Source organism: Alternaria alternata, assembly GCF_001642055.1.
Source record: "Alternaria alternata strain SRC1lrK2f unplaced genomic scaffold CC77scaffold_3, whole genome shotgun sequence".
Taxonomy (NCBI): Eukaryota; Fungi; Ascomycota; class Dothideomycetes; order Pleosporales; family Pleosporaceae; genus Alternaria; species Alternaria alternata.
Genome location: NW_017306192.1, coordinates 1282116 through 1298682, shown reverse-complemented (window position 1 = coordinate 1298682; position 16567 = coordinate 1282116). Strand labels below are relative to the sequence as shown.

The window sequence follows — 16567 nt, the reverse complement described above, 5'->3', positions numbered from 1 at the left end:
AGGTACTATCGATAAGGCCGTGGTTACCTCCCAACGAGCGCATCCTTCATCTCTGGGTATTCTCTCCATAGGTTGACTAGCGGGAGAAACAGGTTCTTCTGCACCTCTTTTCCTTCTTGTTCAGCCTTTGCTTGCTCTCCAGCCCAAGCCCACATCTGTGTCCAGGGAATCCAACTCCACGCAGCACACTTGTGCGGTTCCATGGGCTACCAAGTTTATCAGCTCTTCATTCTCGACTGCCGATACACTAGGACAAACGAGAGCTTACCATCGGTGTCTTGTTATCGCCAGTGATGGTACAAGTGACGAAGATGGTCACGTAGTGCTTCCCCTCTCCAAACACATCATTTGTAGCAGTCAGGAATTTGATGTTGCCCACCTCAAGCCCTGTCTCTTCCAACACCTCTCTTGCAGCCGTTTCAGCGAATGATTCGCCGTACTCGAGGTGGCCTCCGGGGCACTGGAGAGTACCTGCGCCATGGGAGCCTGCGCGCTCTCCCATGACGATGTTCCCTGCATTATCGTGGATGATGACACCTACACCAATCTTGGGTCGTTCTGCTTCTGTCATGCTGGGTGAATATACTGAACACTTGCTCGCTGACAGATTTTGATTACAAGGTCGAATCGCAGAAGTCGTGAACACCTCTACTGGCTGAGGCTGCATGTGTGAGTCTTCCTCGAGGTCGCTACGCGCTAGCGCCCGATGCGTCCTAGCTGGGGGGCTAGAATAGAAGTTATACTCCCCCAAACCGCACCACCCTCAGCTCCTTACTGCAACAGCTTTGTATTTCCACTGTATCAATCGTCTGATTCCTATGAGATGCTTTTAGCAGGCTTGAGATGCCAGGGCCTAGAATCTTTGAAGCTGCATGAGGACTAGAGACTGAGTGGGGTAGAAAAGCGTTGCATGATACTAGGGACGTGGTAGGATTAGCGTCGGTAGATTAATCGAACTGAAGACGTGGCCATTCTGATAGTGGATCCGATGGCGGTTGTGTCTGAACAAGGACAAGATATCGTACTGAATCGTACTGAACAGGGTGCCATTGAGTATATAATTGTCCCAATAACCACTTCCTTTCATCCAATCAGGCTTCGTGGCGCAATGGTAGCGCGTCAGATTCCAGTACCACCTGGAGCTTCCTGAAGGTTAGGCGTTCAAATCGCCTCGAGGTCACACCTGATTCAATTCTTTTTGCCCAAAGGGAGCAGCAATCTTTTTGCTGCTGTGTGGATCCGATGCGTTGATGCATCATTGTGCTTGGTCGATTGCGGTAAAGAGGGGTGGCTCCACCGAAAAGAACCGAGGATCTGGGCCGACATTTTTGCTGAACCATGTTCATTTCTGAGATTGTTGTGTATTTGCTGAGATTGCGGGAACTATCCGAAAGATCCGAAGACGACTGCTTTGCCAGATGAATTGTCCTCCTGCAGCATAGACTTCTCGAGCATCAAAAGGAGATGCGACGTTCTTATGAGCAGTTCTACCCTGTATCAGCAGTCGGCCCAAGAGAAAGGACGGCGCGACAACTTACCGTCAAGCTCGATATCGTAAGTAACTGGCATATCCTCATCGGTGCTGATAAGGATCGGTGCGTCCCTTCGAAGTTTCCTCTCCCTCACATTGAAACGTATACCGCTGTCCTTCCTGGGACTAACCCACAGAATGCGCGGATCTTCCAAGTCCGCCTTCTCTTCTTCTACTTCTCTTACGACCTCTTTCCCCTTACCTATTTCCTCAACAATCTCAATTGGTACTTCTGTGTTAGTCGTCGATCCTTTCGCCGCGATGTCGCGTAGCCACTCTCTCCACACTCGAAGTACGCCTTCCTCAATGTCAACGAAATTGGTAAAGAGATTATGAGATCCAATCTTCACAAGGTTGGTCTGCGCGACCAGCTGCGTGAACAATTCATGCGCCTCCAATCCCAGCGTCTGCTTGACCGTTTCACCTTGGTACTTCTCCTGCACTGCCCCTGGAAAGGTGCGACTACCAGGTACGTCTCCAGGTCTTGGCTTCACTCGCCGCCCGCCCGCTTCAAGATCGCGCCTATGTGGACGGAAGCGAGAGTACATGTTATACATATCGCCTAGTCTACCAACCTCTTTTGTGCTCGAATTCGACTCATCGTATTGTGTCAAGCCGTCGGTGCATCTGTATGTACAAAAATATGGCGGCTCGGTGAGTTTGGCGGAGGGGTGGAAACATTCGAGTAGCACAGAGTGCGAGTGCAATTCGGCAGCTGCAACAAGCCGGTTGTGCAAGATGCGTAGGATCAGCGTGTATATACGGTGCGATATTGTGGTCAACTTTAAGAGTTCAGGTGTCGGCATAGGAGTGAGGAGATGTAAGAGCAACTGCAATGGTTAGCATCTTGCTGTCAATACAGATTAACAGACAGCAAACCTCGTTGGGGAGTCTGTAAAGATAGCACTCTTCCATCTTGACAACTATGATCGTACTCGAAATAGTTCCACGACGTGTAGTTACAGTATCCCGCGAGCGAAAGCCGTCCAGCATGGGCGAAGGGAGCAACACCAGGGACCGGAGATAAGATATCGTCATCGCGATGCTAGGCTCATTTTGGAAGACCGAGGCTTATCTGCATTGGGCTAGCGCGTCAACAAGACGCGCTTTCCCGTTCAAGCTTCACCACTCACTTTCTCTGCCCGAAACACACCTTTTCAACTAACGTTCGGCATACGGAGCAGTGGGTACAGTACGCTTGTATTGCTGCGGTCACTATTCATCATGCAAGGCTTTGTCCGTGGAAGAACAGGCAGTCCTTCCAATGCCCAACCTCAAGGCAAGCCCGACCGACAAGCTAATGCTGCAAGCGCGAGGGTACCCGCAAAGAATGGACATCATCGTCTGCAATCTCAAGCTCCCTCTGAAACCATAGCGCGCGGATACACCAACGCTAAAAACAGCTCAGCTGTGTTGCAACAACCTCCCCGACATCGCCAGTCAGGTTTGGGTCCAGGTCAGAAGCGTGATCCTTACGACACTGACGCAGAGAGTATCGACACCACAGTAAACCAGTCTGTTGTGCAGGTCGAAGATAGCCAGCAGAAAGAGCAACATCACCAACAGCAAGGTCAAGTTGAGGATTATGAGGAGAGCTCGGAAGTGGAAGATGAAGACGAAGCAGATGAATACGGAGACGGAGTAGATGAGCTGGAAGACCAGTATGACTACGAAGGCTATGGACTGACAAAAGAAGATGAAGATTATCTTCACCAGGTCAATCTTGGCCACCTCTCCAACGCTGACAAGATTTCGTTCCTGCGAAACGCGGACAACGGAGGACTCCCAACCATCGAAGGCGACTCATATCCGAGCACCACTAATGGTGAGCTTTCAGAGTGGGGAGGTGGACAAGAAGCAGCTCCCAACTTCCACAACGGTGGTGGTCCCATGTCTCAACGCCAGAGCGTCAATAACCAAGCTGTACGCATGGCGGCCTCACAGCCTCCGCCTCAACAGCAAGGCCGAAATGTTCCAATTGTCAGCCACAACATGCATGCTTCGTCACAAATGTTCCAGCACGGTGCAAACCTTCGCGAGCAGTCGCGCGCAACCGCACACATTTCGCAACATAGGGCCCAAAGCATCCAGCAATTTACCCCGGCCCTGCCCGCCAGTCAGCACCAAAATCATAGTCGAAAGGTACCCTATGTCACTGCTCAACCACCGACCTACTTGAATTCCCATCCTATTCCACATGCTCAGCCTGGTACCTCTCAGCAAAAGCCCACCCGGCAGGCCCCGGATCCTCGAACGCAAACCCCGGTCAATCAGAACATCATGTCCATCAAGCCACCTGCGCCAACTAGGCTTCCACCTCCATTACCTGCTATCCAAGCGCCTGTCGTGCAGGAGCAAATGATTGAGCAGGCTCCGGTTGAAGACATTGAGGCTGCCCCACTTGAAGACTACGATTCGGAGACGCTACTAAAGAAGAAATACGAAGAGCTCAAGAACGAACCCTTTGATGTTAATCCTCGTGCGCCACCGCCGATGCTCGTTGAGGACGCACTCCAAAAACCGCTCGTTGAACGTCTGCCTCTTGTACAGAAGAACCTTGATGAAGGTCAGCAAACTCAGTTCTTCCGCTCTCTACCTACTACCGAGTGGGAGGATGCTGGGGACTGGTTCCTCGATCAATTCCAGGATATTGTACAGCGCACAAAGCAGGCAAGGCAAAAGAAGCGTAAGCTAGCGCAAGAGTTTGAGGCAGAAGTTGAGAAGCGCTACGAGCATGTTTCAAAGAAGCAGCACCAAGTTCAAGAGGCTATGGACAAGATGAAGGAGCAGGGTGAAGGTCTGATGCCTAGGAGCCCGAGACCTTCCAAGAGCCCTGGGCCTAGGAGAGGCTGATAGCGAGAGCTTCCGAGATCCCTATCCCTTCCAGGTGCTGCTTGGTGACTACACGACGCAACGCATTGGTGAAGGGCACCAATGGTGACTGTGTACCACCACGGATGGCGCATAGGCAGCGTATCAAGTGTTTTTCGCGTACCATATACCCATATCCGTTAGTATAGATACTGTTCGAGCTCAAAAGTCATGTTCATTGCTTTTCTTTCCAGTCGCGTATTGTTTCCATTCCGCGCCTATCTTGTACGAAGAGGCTGGGCTTCCTTAGATGGAAACGATTGTGCGCTTAGCAAAATCGCAAGCGATATCACTGCTTTCCGATGCAAGAGTCCTTAACACTTCATTCTTCTGTTGCTATTGCGTATGGTCATCCAGTAAGTCGTCGACAGGTGAGTTTATCGCTCACCCTCTGCGTCAGGCTCTCCACCTTTCGTGTAGGTAGCTTATGGCTGCCTCTGAACGATCGCATCTTAGACAAGACTGCAAGCATGATCCCATGTATGCCCAGCGATAGGCCTTCGATGTCACAGATGGAAAAAGGCATTGCGAGATGGTGTTGTTCGGAATGCATTTTATGAGCAGAAAAGTTTGAGGCTACCAAGACGTAGTCCTGAAAGCTACATCGTTATATCTCAATTCTGGTTAGACCTTCGTAACTACAGCACGCCGTATCTCTGAATAACCCCTTTTTACTGTGATTTATTTCCCCTTCGCACTCTTGCTAGTGACCTTAATTGAGGACTGGGACCGAACAACTATGCGGAAATTCCTTGACGATGGTTTGATAATTCGCTTTCTTCCTCGGGAATGATGGGAAAAGACAGAATGGCATGACCAGGTCAACGCAACGAATCATGACGAGCTGCGGCAATGAACGACGATCTACGATCCCAGCACTACTGGCACCTGGGATGGGGTAATGTACGCTGGACGCTAAACGCGATAAAGTTTAGCGCATGGATGTCGACCACGCGGACTTGATGGCTTCGACGACTGTGCATAGCATGGCCGGACGAAAAGCCGTTTCTCAGTCGGCCACTTACGATATCTAGTTCAGAACGACGCGCGGAGTTTACTAGAGACGCATACACTTGCGACCTCCATGAGCATACTAGGGTAAGACGAGCTACGAAACGAACCACGCGATGAGAGAGCATTGCGTAAGCAGGAGGCAGGACGTCGCACGTAAGAGTGAAACTCATGTGAACATCCTACGCGGCGGAGGCGGAGTCGGCATACGCGGAAGGAGCTGTTCAGGCCTCCGGATCCACCTTCTGCGAAGTTCGCCTTGCTCGGAACATGACGGAAGCTTGGCATGTCAGCGTTGACTACATCATTGGGATGTAGCTTTCGACCCAGTATTTTCCGGATTTAGTGGACGAGTAAATCCACGTCTTCGCATCGTGACTGTTCCTTTCGTCTCTTCACAATCTTTTTGCTGGGTTGCTGCCATCGTTCTTTCTGGTCGACAACTACCTGATCCCACAATATACCCAAATTGACGCTGATCAACATAATCAGAACGCCAAATTCAACCCAACATGGCGTTTGAGATATCCCGAGAATGGTCATCCTACCACCTAATACCTCAATCCGTTGACGTTGCCCTGAACCCCCCAGAATCCTACTTCTTCATAACCGACTTCCTGATCATAGCTTGCGGTATCCTCTATACGCTCTGCTATATGTTTTACACCATCCGGACCTATTCAGACCGCTACCTAGCTGGAACTGTACAATTTCTTTCTGCGACCATGGCATATGAGATCTACTACGCATATGTGTGTACCACGACAACTTTTCAACGGGCCTGCTTCTTTGTGTGGTTCTTATTCGATATCACGTTCGTCACAGTGGCGCTTAAGTATGCGTACAAGCCGGAGGAGAGGAGAAAGACCGTGGTGAAGTTGCTGTGGCAGGTACCGGCTTGGATGGCATTCTTGTGGTGGGTTGGCACAGTGTGGCCGGATGAGAGGGAACAGAAGACGGCGTTCTTCACGGGGTTGTATCTGGAGTTGCCGATCGGGTGGGGACAGATCTTGTATCTGGTTCAGCGGCAGGATACTAAAGGGCAGAGCTTGGAGATTTGGTATGTCGACATTTGTTCTGGCGGTTGGACGACATCTTCCTTGACTATTACTAACGGAATTAGGATCACACGATACCTCGGATGCATCACGGCGTTCTTGGTGTTCATCTGGAGATACGTCAATGTACCCGAAAACTGGTCCTACGTCGGAAACTGGTGGAGTATCGGCGGGATGATCGTTACGCTCTTGCCAGAGACGGTGTATCCCTTCTTTTATGTTTGGGCCCATAAAAAAGGGAGAGAAAATGCTGAGAGAAGAAAAATGGTTGACGATGAAAAGATGAAAGCTGGCGACAGCAGAGGGTAAACGAATGCGTGTCGCATTGAGTACCTACCCTGAGAGTAACTGCGGTGCTTCATGTCAATAGGCTAACGAGACACAAGATTATGCATACCCTACCTATGGTATCTAGCGAGAATTCTATCTGTATAAAAATCTGCACGTCAGCCATTGCCCGCACCCATCATGGTCGTTTCCTTCATCTCAATACCGACACGAAAACCAGTTTTTCTTTTTTTTCTTCGATATTATCAGCCGCGCTCGTGGTCCGAAGCCTTATTCTTGTACGGCCTGGCAGCAGGTGCAAGGCGGTACCGGAAATTCGGCACATTCGGTCAGGCCGTGGAATGATGTTGCGACCACTGTGCGAAACCCAAGACGGCCGATCGGCTTCCAAGAATTTCAGCCACACAAACAGTTGTCACACACCGTGTGCAAAGACGGCCAAAATGGTCTGCCGGCATATTTGGAAGTAAAAGTGGGACGGCCGTTGGTTCGGTTCGTCTTAGGCATGCAAAGGTTAGAGCTGATGAACCAACGCGTAGAGCGATGCACAAGTTGTTGCGCTGAAATCAGGATCGTCGACAAGCATCCCGGTACCATCAAACAAGCTTCCCAGCCGCGCGATCTAGGCCGCACATGGCGTTTTTCAATGGATCGCAGCCACGACACAGAGCGTTCACATGCTCGTGCAGTGGACATGACGCTCACCATTTGGAACGCACTAGCCGCATTGCCGATCTTCAGCCACACCAATGGTACCACCGCGTCGCGAAAGCGATTTCACTAGCACCAGCCGCGATACATCATCGGCCCTAGTCTGCCAAACTTCTGTTTACTTTCCTGACTTCCCCCTTCCCCTCATCGTCGCATTCTTCGTCTATCAAAGAAGCTGTCAATTATCGTCACAATGGCGCAACGAGGTGAAGCCGCCGACTACTACACTGGTGGTGCGCCACCCCAGCAACCCCAAGACGCATACAAGGGTCAGCCGTATGGGCAACAACCACCCCAGTACGGCCAGAACTATGCGCCGCCTCAAGGCCCACCGCCAATGCAGCAGCCGAATGGCTACGAACAGAATGGCTATGGCGACAACAAACAAACCTTTGAACAAACGTTCAAGCTCGACAAGCCCAAGTACAACGACTGGTGGGCGGGATTGCTCTTTATTGCAGTGTTTCTCGGCTACGTCGCGGTCAGCGCAATCTCGATTCGGGGATATTGTAAGTATCCAATCCCGTCACAACGCAATGTCCATTGGATAAAGACTGATACATCCTGCAGCGCGAACCAACAGCGGTGGCATCTACGGCGGCGACACGAATAATTTCGCTCTCAATTCAAACACCATCATCCTCTTCGCGTTCGTCCTGGGCTTAGCCATCGTCTTCAGCTATGCATACATGTGGGCTGCGCGCAAGTTCACCAAGCAGTTCATCTGGATCACCGGCATACTCAACATCATCTTCGGTTTTGTCACAGCCATCTACATGCTGTCGAGGAGATACTGGTCGGGAGGCATAGTCTTCCTGCTCTTCAGCGTCTTCTATGTCTTCTGCTTCATCAGCTGGATTCCTAGAATTCCGTTCAGTGTCCTTATGTTGCAGACCGCCATCGACGTGTCGAAGAAGTACGGGCACACTTACATCGTATCGTTGGTAGGAGGATTGCTTGCCGCCGCATTGGGCGCATGGTACTCGGTCACCCTGGTGTCGATCTATGTCCAGTATACCCCGAACGGCGCCAATTCCAATTGCAGGAACGGTGTCGGTGATTGTGGAAATGGCAAAGTTATTGGCTTGCTCGTCTTCGTTACCTTTGCCATGTACTGGATCTCAGAGTAAGTGCTGGTAGCTACAGTTGGACATATTCAATCACTGACAGCAACAGATGGCTCAAGAACACAATCCATACTACCATCTCCGGCGTATACGGATCATGGTACTTCAACCCGAACTCTATGCCCAAGGGCGCAACCCGTGGAGCCTTCAAGCGCTCGGTCACCTACAGCTTTGGCAGCATCAGTCTCGGAAGTTTGCTTGTGGCCATCATCCAGTTCCTGCGCCAAATCTGCTCGGCTGCTCAGCGCAACGCGGCCAGCGACGGCAACCTTGTTGGCGCAGTCCTATTCTGCGTCTTGGGCTGCTTGATTAGCATCTTGAACTGGGCTGTCGAGTTCTTGAACAGATACGCGTTCAGCTACATTGCGCTCTACGGAAAGAGCTACGTCGCCGCTGCGAAGGATACATGGAAGTAAGTGCAGCATTTGCTCGAGATCCGGAGACACCAAAGCTAACTAGAGTAGGATGATCAAGGACCGCGGTATCGATGCGCTGGTGAATGAATGCTTGATCGGACCGGTGCTTTCCATGGGAGCCACGTTCATTGCCTATGCCTGCGCGCTTCTGGCTTACCTCTACCTCATCTTCACATCGCCTGCCTACAATTCAGATGGAGGTTACACTCCAGTTGTAGTAGCATTCTCCTTTTTGATTGGCCTCCAAATTTGTAAGTCGCTCGAGACCATTTGCAAAATTCGCACTAAACCGTTCTAGGCAACATCTTCACCACGCCCTTGAGCAGCGGTATCGACACCATTTTCGTTGCGATGGCGTGGGATCCCGAGGTACTTATGCGCGAGCACCCAGACCTCTACCACCGCATGATAGCTGTATACCCGCACGTGCAACAGGCTATCCACGCATAAACTGGGTCTGCGGAAACTATACCCTTCGTCGAAGCATCGGAACTTTATAAAATCTTTATAATCACGAGATACCCACTTTCACTCGATCGCGATCATTTGCGGCACAGTTTTTCACGATTCTCGTTGCAATGGCGGGGCTGCCCTGATGGACAACGCAGGATGTCGGGCTTGGCGCAACTAAAGGCGGGAGAACGTACCGATGTCTCCACAAGGCCACCGTCCACGCTATTGCAATGACGTATGACGTTTACAGCCCCATCCACACCATGGAAAGCGTGATCGAGGCGGAGCATAATGTTGGGAGTTGCACGATCTGGAGCGGCCTCCACGGCCGAGAAGACTCCGCATCGCGAGATTCTGTCAGGTAGAATGTTGGGCATCACCACCATTGAGGTATTAATATATTGTGTTCAACTTCATGTTGCTAGGTTGCTATCAGCCTACTGTACGTCAATCACCCACGCCTTTGGGATTGCTTTTGCACGGTGTCTCGGTTCGTGCCTGCCCCCATTTGATCCTAGCAGCCAATCGGGTCCACATGTCGTCACTGTCGTTGCGGGGACTCTTCTAGCCATTTCACCCAACGCGCTGGGCGCCCCCAACATAAACACCACTTGTTTCCCCTCTCTCTCACCCACGGCCTACTGCACCTCCAGGCTCACCTGCACACCGCCCACTGAGAGAATCTTCTGGCCAAGTAAGTTGTGTCCAATTGCAATACGTAACCCATAAATCCCTCCGGCTCCTGCTACATATACCCCGCCAACGCGCCTTCCTGTCCCACCATCAACACAACAACAAAAGCCCCTCTTCCTCACCTACCCCTCCAACTTCCTCTCCCTTACCTCAACCCCAGACCACTCGAGTAACACTCAACCTCTAGTTAAACATATCCGAACCTTCCACATACTCCCACCAACCACACATCATGTCCTACGAGAAGAAGGCAGTACACTTTGGCGGTGGTAACATCGGCCGTGGCTTCGTCGCCGAGTTCCTTCACAACTCTGGCTACGAGGTCGTCTTCGTCGACGTCATGGACAGCATCATCGAGTCCCTCCAGAAGACCAAAACATACACTGTCACCGAGATTGGTGACGACGGCGAGCGCAAGTTCACCATCGACCACTACCGTGCTATCAACTCCAAGCACGAGATGGACAAGGTCGTTCAGGAGATTGCTAGCGCCGACGTCGTCACCTGCGCTGTCGGCCCCAACATCCTCAAGTTCGTCGCTGAGCCCGTCGCCAAGGCTATCGAGGCCCGTACGCTCGACTACCCCATCGCCGTCATCGCCTGCGAGAACGCCATCAATGCCACAACCACATGGAGAGGGTTCATTGAGAGCAAGCTGAGCGAAGAGACCAAGAAGAACATCGACAGCAAGGCTCGCTTTGCCAACTCTGCTATCGACCGCATTGTCCCACAGCAACCCCCCAACGGCGGCCTAGATGTTGTCATCGAGAAGTTCCACGAGTGGTGTGTCGAGCAGAAGCCTTTCGAGAACGGCGGCAAGAAGCCGGATGTTAAGGGTATCCACTACGTCGACGACCTCGAGCCCTACATCGAGCGCAAGCTCTTCACTGTCAACACCTCTCACGCTACTGCCGCCTACTACGGACACCAGAACAAGGTCCAATACATCCATGAGGTTCTTCATGACAAGAAGCTCCACGACACCGTCCGTGACGCTGTCAAGGAGACTGCCCATCTAATCGTCACCAAGCACGGCGTTGAGACAGCTGAGCAAGATGCATACGTTGAGGAAATCATCAAGCGTATTTCCAACCCTGTTCTCAAGGACAATGTCGAGCGTGTCGGTCGCGCTCCCCTCCGGAAACTCTCTCGCAAGGAGCGCTTCATTGGTCCCGCCGCTCAGCTGGCTGAGAGGGGTGAGAAGGTTGATGCCCTCCTCGGCGCCGTCGAGCAGGCCTACCGCTTCCAGAACGTTGAGGGCGATGAGGAATCTGTCGAACTTGCCAAGATCCTTAAGGAGAACTCCGCTGAGGAGGTTGTCACTAAGGTCAACGGCATTGAGAAGGGACAGCCCCTCTTCGACCGTCTTGTCGCCATCGTCAAGAAGGTCCAGGGAGGTAGCTGAATATCCGCCGGTAAACTCTAAGTAGTAGTCGGTGCGGCTTGATGAAGGCTAAGTGGTCAGGCATATTGAACTTAGCATGGTAATTTTCAGCGAGGAAGATCAAAAGCGCCCTGGGCGATGGCTCAATGTGGCGAACCTTTTACGGCATTGACCGGGATCAATGTCCTGTATAATGACAACGAGACATGATAATGAATATACCCTCTCAGTAACTTCATTTCTCTATCCATCTTCTCATCGTTCTCTCTTCCTCATATGCTTGTGTGACAGGCCATATAATTTAACTTACCACAATCTTGCCCTTCTGCACATAAGTCGCTTTCCTACTGCTAAGTCGCCCAGAATGTCGTTAAGCGATCATTGGCTAGAAATTTATCCAAATTTATATAGTATTGTTATGTACGATTGCTCAACTGGAGGATATTCTATTGCGCTCAAAGGTCTTCTTTCTGAATATTTACATGGAAGATAAACGATACCACCTCATCGAATGTTAGCCATTTCAAGCTGTTGTATTCCCATTCTTCCAGCCTTGAATCTCATCCAGCGTCAAGACGTACTCGTCGCTGTAAATTCTCTTCATCATATCCAAGCTGTTCCATTCGCCGCCAGTAACATACTCGCCACTCCATACAGCAAAGAAGACCCAGTCAGCCTGATAGGCCTTCAACTGTTCCGGTTCCATCAGACTGCCAATTTCCGCCGCAGCAATCATCTTGGTATCGTCCGTAAGCTTGATAAGATCGTTGTATGTGGCAGAAATCGGACCATGGTCACCCTTGGCGTATGTATCCGCAGAGACGATATCCACAACATCGGATCCGGGGTACCATGCCGGATCCACTGAGTTCCACACCCAGACCAAGTTGTTGAGAGAGTGGTGAACAGTGAGACGCTCGTAGAGGATGTGGTAGAGTTTCTTGCATGCTTCGGGACCTTGGGCACCCCACCAGAACCACTTGCCTTCAGCCTCGTGCAGCGGGCGCCAGAGGACGGGTACGCCGGCATCCTGGAGCTTCTTCAGTTGAACTGCGATGGTATCAATGTCCTTGATAAGCGCAGTGTAGTTTGCGTTGGTAGTGTCGACGAGTGCGTCCGCAATGTTGAAGTCGGTAGCTTCGGTGTAGAAGCCACGGTACCAGGGTTGAGCCTCAGTATCGTAGAGGCCAGCTGGAGCGTTCCAGTGCCAGACAACGGTTACCATGCCACCTTTCTCTGCGAATGCAAGAGCACTGGTGGTATCGTTGGAGGAGGCACCCTTGGCGATGCGACCTTCGGTGTAGTCCATCATATCTACGCCGAGGATGGCGGGAGTCTTGCCGACGTTGGCTGTCACCCATTCTAGAGAGGCTTGGTCGTACTGGCCCGAGAGGATGTTCTTGCCGTAGATACCACCTAGGTAGCTCATCAGAGCTTTTGCGTCGGCGTTTGCATTTGCGTTGACCGGAACGGCTGTTATGTTGTGTGGGCCTCGCTCTGCAGATGGAGAGAGCGTGATGGCATCAATCAGATAGTAACCCCAGTTACTCTGAATCTCGATCGTATTGTTGGCATTCTCTTCAAATAATACTTGTCCCGCTGATACGGTCGTCCATTTTGTGGTAGCTGGTAGACTGACTTGCGATCCGGAACCGCCGTTGAGTACAATGTAGGTTTGCTTGTCGCCGTTGGGACCGTTGTAGACGAGACTGAGATCATACAGGCCGGTAGTATTGGAGGGGATTTGAAACGTGACCTTGTCGGTTGCGTCGGAGAAACCGTCTACATATCCGGAGCCTACACAGTGTTAGAAGTCTACAATGGGATATAAGAGAGTACCCGAGGAATGCTTACCTGTGTAGCCTGCTACTGAGGTAGCTACGGTTGTTCCAGAAAGTACTGCGTCCTCAGCCTGGTAGGTCACTGATTGAGCTGCGGTGAAAGTAAAGAGTGCCGCCAGGGCATATGTTGAAGTGAACATGATATCGCCGGTTTGAAGAGCTTGCCCGTGTATGCCCAGATTACATGATGAAGAAGGGACGTTATATATCGAAACACTTGACCCTCTCTACAACAATCCTCAATCTCAATTTCCAACCATATCCACTCTAACCCGGAAAGTTCGGAGCCGCGTCTCCATGCGCGATATGTCAGTTCATTTGTTTCGAAACATTAGCGTGTCTTGAGGCCTTGAACGCATGACTTGGAACGTCGCTCCACAGAGGTCTTCTAGAAAATAGCTGTCAATTCCGCTTGCTGGGCTTGGCTTTGATCTTCTGACTAGCTATCTGTAGATTAAAGGGATCGTGTTTGCCCGTACTAAAAGCCGCCAATGAGGTTGTTCACTGGTGGCTGGTTAATTCATGTCCGCGAACGTCTCTTTCTCAGCGCATTTCTTTATCATATGCGCTACCCAATCTACACTACTGAGCCGCAGCTAGATGTAACTGACGAGAGATAGCAACGCGATACGCGTGAATGGTATGTTGCGATAAGTTTGTAAGAAGCTCTTTCGAAAACATATACGAAAATGAGGGTTTCGTTCATCGGAACGATCGAAATCGTTCCGAGGAACACCAAAAGCTTGTCACATGACACCGTCTAAAACACGACCCAATTCTTCAACACCAGCAAAAACTCAATCCCACCATGCAACACGCATAGCGAAAGAAAAAAGATAAAGTTGTCTCCCCACCATGAGTCGAACAAGGGACCTTCTGATAACAGCAGATATTACAGTCAGACGCTCTAAACCAACTGAGCTACGGGGAGAATGTTTCGTGACGAAACCGTGCTTGTGTTGAGATGGCAAATTTTGCCAGAGTGACTTTATAAAGATGAGACAAGAATGTACAAAATGAGGGGTCGAAGGGCGAAACTGCGGCGGCAGATGGTTGGCTGAACATAAAGGAGTACGCAGTAGAGGTGGGGATGTTCAAAATGAAAAGGGAAAAGTCTGCGGGACTTTGCGGCTGAACGGTCGGGTTCTGGCGAACTCAAAAAGGATTAGCAGGCCTGGATACAAGAAACCCCATCTTACAGATCTTGGTGCGTTCTCGAATCATCAGTTCTTCTTCCTGGAAGCAATGCTTGCTGTTCAGGGTACGCAGAAACGTAAGGTATCAACCTGTAGTCCAATGCATCGCCGAACCATCTCCTCCATATTTCCCTAAATTCCTGCTCTTGGAGTTCGGCCAAAGTTGCGCCCTTTCGCTGAATATGAAGAGTACATGCCCAGATCCTTTTCATGAAGTCGTAATGAGCCTGATCTGGGGAAAACATCTCGTCCTGCGTATACCCCGGAATGAGGAATGTGATTCGTGTCACCACGTTCTGCAGCTATCCATGATGCGCCCAGCCATAGGATAGCACCTAGGAAAAGAACACCTCATCCGGTATCTCCGAACTTGATTCACGTGCAAAGGGTTGAATACTTCAAGTAGCATTGTTGCGTATTATCGCTCCATTTGGAAACCTCCAGGAACACGTGCTGGTATCACGAACAGGGATGTTCGGGCAGTGTTTGCGGCCTTCACCTCGCAAGGCTAAAGTTTCTATAAAAATCTTGAGTGGACGCAAATGAATCAGAGAAAAGAGTCTTTTGACTCTATTGTAATAGTGGGCACTTTTGCGGCGTTCGTTTCGACTTTCGTTCCTACACTGTGCCACTTCTGCGACAGCCTCTCACTCTGCTTAATCACCTTCTCCTCTCACTTCTCTTGTCCTCTTCAGACTCTACACGCCTTTCGTATTCTCACTCTCTTTTGCTCAAGGCCAGTTTCTCAGCAACCGCGTTAAATCGACAACTTCTCAACTTTAGCAGCTATGTTGACAACTTCTATCCTCGCTGCGAGCAGCTTCATCGCTCTTGGCTATGCATTCCCTCATCACTTCCATGTCGCAAGATCTACTGCTCTAGCCCCACGAGCTGATTATATCACATTTGGCGGCGACGGGTCGATGAGCGCTGGATGGCCAAAGCAGACTGAGTGGATGTCGTTTGACGATGCTTGGTATGTCCCCATCAAGGAGACGACGTATCACAGACTTACCGTAGTAGGAATGCCAATCAAGACTTCATCAAAGGTTCCTGCAAGCACAACGGCTGGGGCGACAACAACAACAACGACGCGGAAACACAGGCCATCAAGGACTGCATAGAGTCAGAGTCAGAGGTTTCCGGCGTCCCGAAGGAGTTCATCCTCGCCATAATGATGCAAGATTCCAAGGGCTGTGTGCGCGCCCCCACCTCGAAGTCCGACGCACATAATCCAGGTCTTATGCAAGGCGCGGGTACTACAACTTGTCATCCCCTCGGTCAGAGTCCCATCTCGCCATGCCCCGCCAAAGACATCCGCGCCATGATCCACGAAGGTACTGCAGGAGAGGGATTGCGGACGAGTCTGAAAGAGTCGCTTAGTGCTTTCAGTACCACCACGGACGACAGCAAGTACTACAAAGCGGCGCGTCGCTACAATTCCGGCTCTCAAGTCACAAATCCAAATCTGGGCCATAGTGCTACGGCGTGCTACGCATCCGATATCGCGAATCGTCTCATTAAGCCTTTTGGAGAGAGTAGCTGCAATAACAATGCTGTTGCTGGACTTACCATGACGGAAGGTCGCGGGGGAAACTACGGCGAGAACAACGATAGTAGCAACCAGAAAATTGACCTGGATCAACATCAGACCGACAACAAGCAGGCAACACCAAATGAAGCCGGCGATAGTGGCATCCTCGACACCAACGTTACAGGCGCAGCAGATGGCTGTACCAGATACTACACTCCTACGGAAGGCGCCACCTGCGAGTCCGCACCCATTGCTTTCACCAAGTTGCGTCAGCTCAACTCGAAGCTGAAGGATGATTGTTCCAATCTCTGGGCTGGATACCAGTACTGCATGGCTACTTGAGCGTGAATCACTGGTTAGGAGAGACAAACAAAGCTGTCGAGATGTTGCAATGGTTTCCTGGTATCAATTGCTTCCTTCGCGTGATTCATCATCGTAGTAATCTAAAGTAAG

The 16567-nt window shown here is 50.9% G+C and overlaps 8 protein-coding genes and 2 non-coding genes across 10 annotated transcripts; 6 read left to right on the top strand and 4 right to left on the bottom strand.

Moving 5' to 3' along the window:
• Nucleotides 1-23: 23 nt before the first annotated feature.
• CC77DRAFT_1057890 (hypothetical protein) lies at nucleotides 24-571 on the bottom strand (the record flags this gene model as incomplete). Its single annotated transcript, XM_018528073.1, has 2 exons — nucleotides 24-206; nucleotides 269-571. 2 exons carry the CDS (start codon nucleotides 569-571, stop codon nucleotides 24-26), a joined length of 486 nt encoding a protein of 161 aa, XP_018390113.1.
• Nucleotides 572-1094: 523 nt separating this feature from the next.
• On the top strand, nucleotides 1095-1180 carry CC77DRAFT_t14. Its single transcript has one exon. It is a non-coding gene; the product is annotated as a tRNA-Trp (tRNA).
• Nucleotides 1181-1383: 203 nt separating this feature from the next.
• Nucleotides 1384-2446, bottom strand: CC77DRAFT_928136 (F-box domain-containing protein; the record flags this gene model as incomplete). The annotated part of the gene is made up of 3 exons (XM_018534036.1): nucleotides 1384-1487; nucleotides 1539-2361; nucleotides 2411-2446. 3 exons carry the CDS (start codon nucleotides 2444-2446, stop codon nucleotides 1384-1386), a joined length of 963 nt encoding a protein of 320 aa, XP_018390112.1.
• Nucleotides 2447-2676: 230 nt separating this feature from the next.
• Nucleotides 2677-4544, top strand: CC77DRAFT_540469 (hypothetical protein). Its single transcript, XM_018532081.1, has one exon. The coding sequence runs from the start codon at nucleotides 2756-2758 to the stop codon at nucleotides 4382-4384; it is 1629 nt and encodes a 542-aa protein (XP_018390111.1). The 5' UTR covers nucleotides 2677-2755; the 3' UTR covers nucleotides 4385-4544.
• A 1212-nt stretch (nucleotides 4545-5756) lies between these two features.
• CC77DRAFT_540512 (hypothetical protein) lies at nucleotides 5757-7250 on the top strand. The gene is made up of 3 exons (XM_018532082.1): nucleotides 5757-6473; nucleotides 6537-6800; nucleotides 6858-7250. Exons 1-2 carry the CDS (start codon nucleotides 5926-5928, stop codon nucleotides 6778-6780), a joined length of 792 nt encoding a protein of 263 aa, XP_018390110.1. The 5' UTR covers nucleotides 5757-5925; the 3' UTR covers nucleotides 6781-6800; nucleotides 6858-7250.
• A 413-nt stretch (nucleotides 7251-7663) lies between these two features.
• CC77DRAFT_1005643 (DUF580-domain-containing protein) lies at nucleotides 7664-9463 on the top strand (the record flags this gene model as incomplete). Its single annotated transcript, XM_018523368.1, has 5 exons — nucleotides 7664-7979; nucleotides 8041-8596; nucleotides 8647-9009; nucleotides 9062-9264; nucleotides 9312-9463. The coding sequence occupies 5 exons, from the start codon at nucleotides 7664-7666 to the stop codon at nucleotides 9461-9463; spliced, it is 1590 nt and encodes a 529-aa protein (XP_018390109.1).
• Nucleotides 9464-10391: 928 nt separating this feature from the next.
• Nucleotides 10392-11564, top strand: CC77DRAFT_1028464 (putative mannitol 1-phosphate dehydrogenase; the record flags this gene model as incomplete). Its single annotated transcript, XM_018526447.1, has 1 exon — nucleotides 10392-11564. One exon carries the CDS (start codon nucleotides 10392-10394, stop codon nucleotides 11562-11564), a length of 1173 nt encoding a protein of 390 aa, XP_018390108.1.
• A 502-nt stretch (nucleotides 11565-12066) lies between these two features.
• Nucleotides 12067-13524, bottom strand: CC77DRAFT_927528 (family 26 glycosyl hydrolase; the record flags this gene model as incomplete). The annotated part of the gene is made up of 2 exons (XM_018533996.1): nucleotides 12067-13340; nucleotides 13398-13524. The coding sequence occupies 2 exons, from the start codon at nucleotides 13522-13524 to the stop codon at nucleotides 12067-12069; spliced, it is 1401 nt and encodes a 466-aa protein (XP_018390107.1).
• A 705-nt stretch (nucleotides 13525-14229) lies between these two features.
• On the bottom strand, nucleotides 14230-14315 carry CC77DRAFT_t13. Its single transcript has one exon. It is a non-coding gene; the product is annotated as a tRNA-Tyr (tRNA).
• A 1070-nt stretch (nucleotides 14316-15385) lies between these two features.
• CC77DRAFT_540138 (hypothetical protein) lies at nucleotides 15386-16566 on the top strand. The gene is made up of 2 exons (XM_018532077.1): nucleotides 15386-15556; nucleotides 15604-16566. Exons 1-2 carry the CDS (start codon nucleotides 15504-15506, stop codon nucleotides 16454-16456), a joined length of 906 nt encoding a protein of 301 aa, XP_018390106.1. The 5' UTR covers nucleotides 15386-15503; the 3' UTR covers nucleotides 16457-16566.
• The last annotated feature ends 1 nt before the right edge of the window (nucleotide 16567 follows it).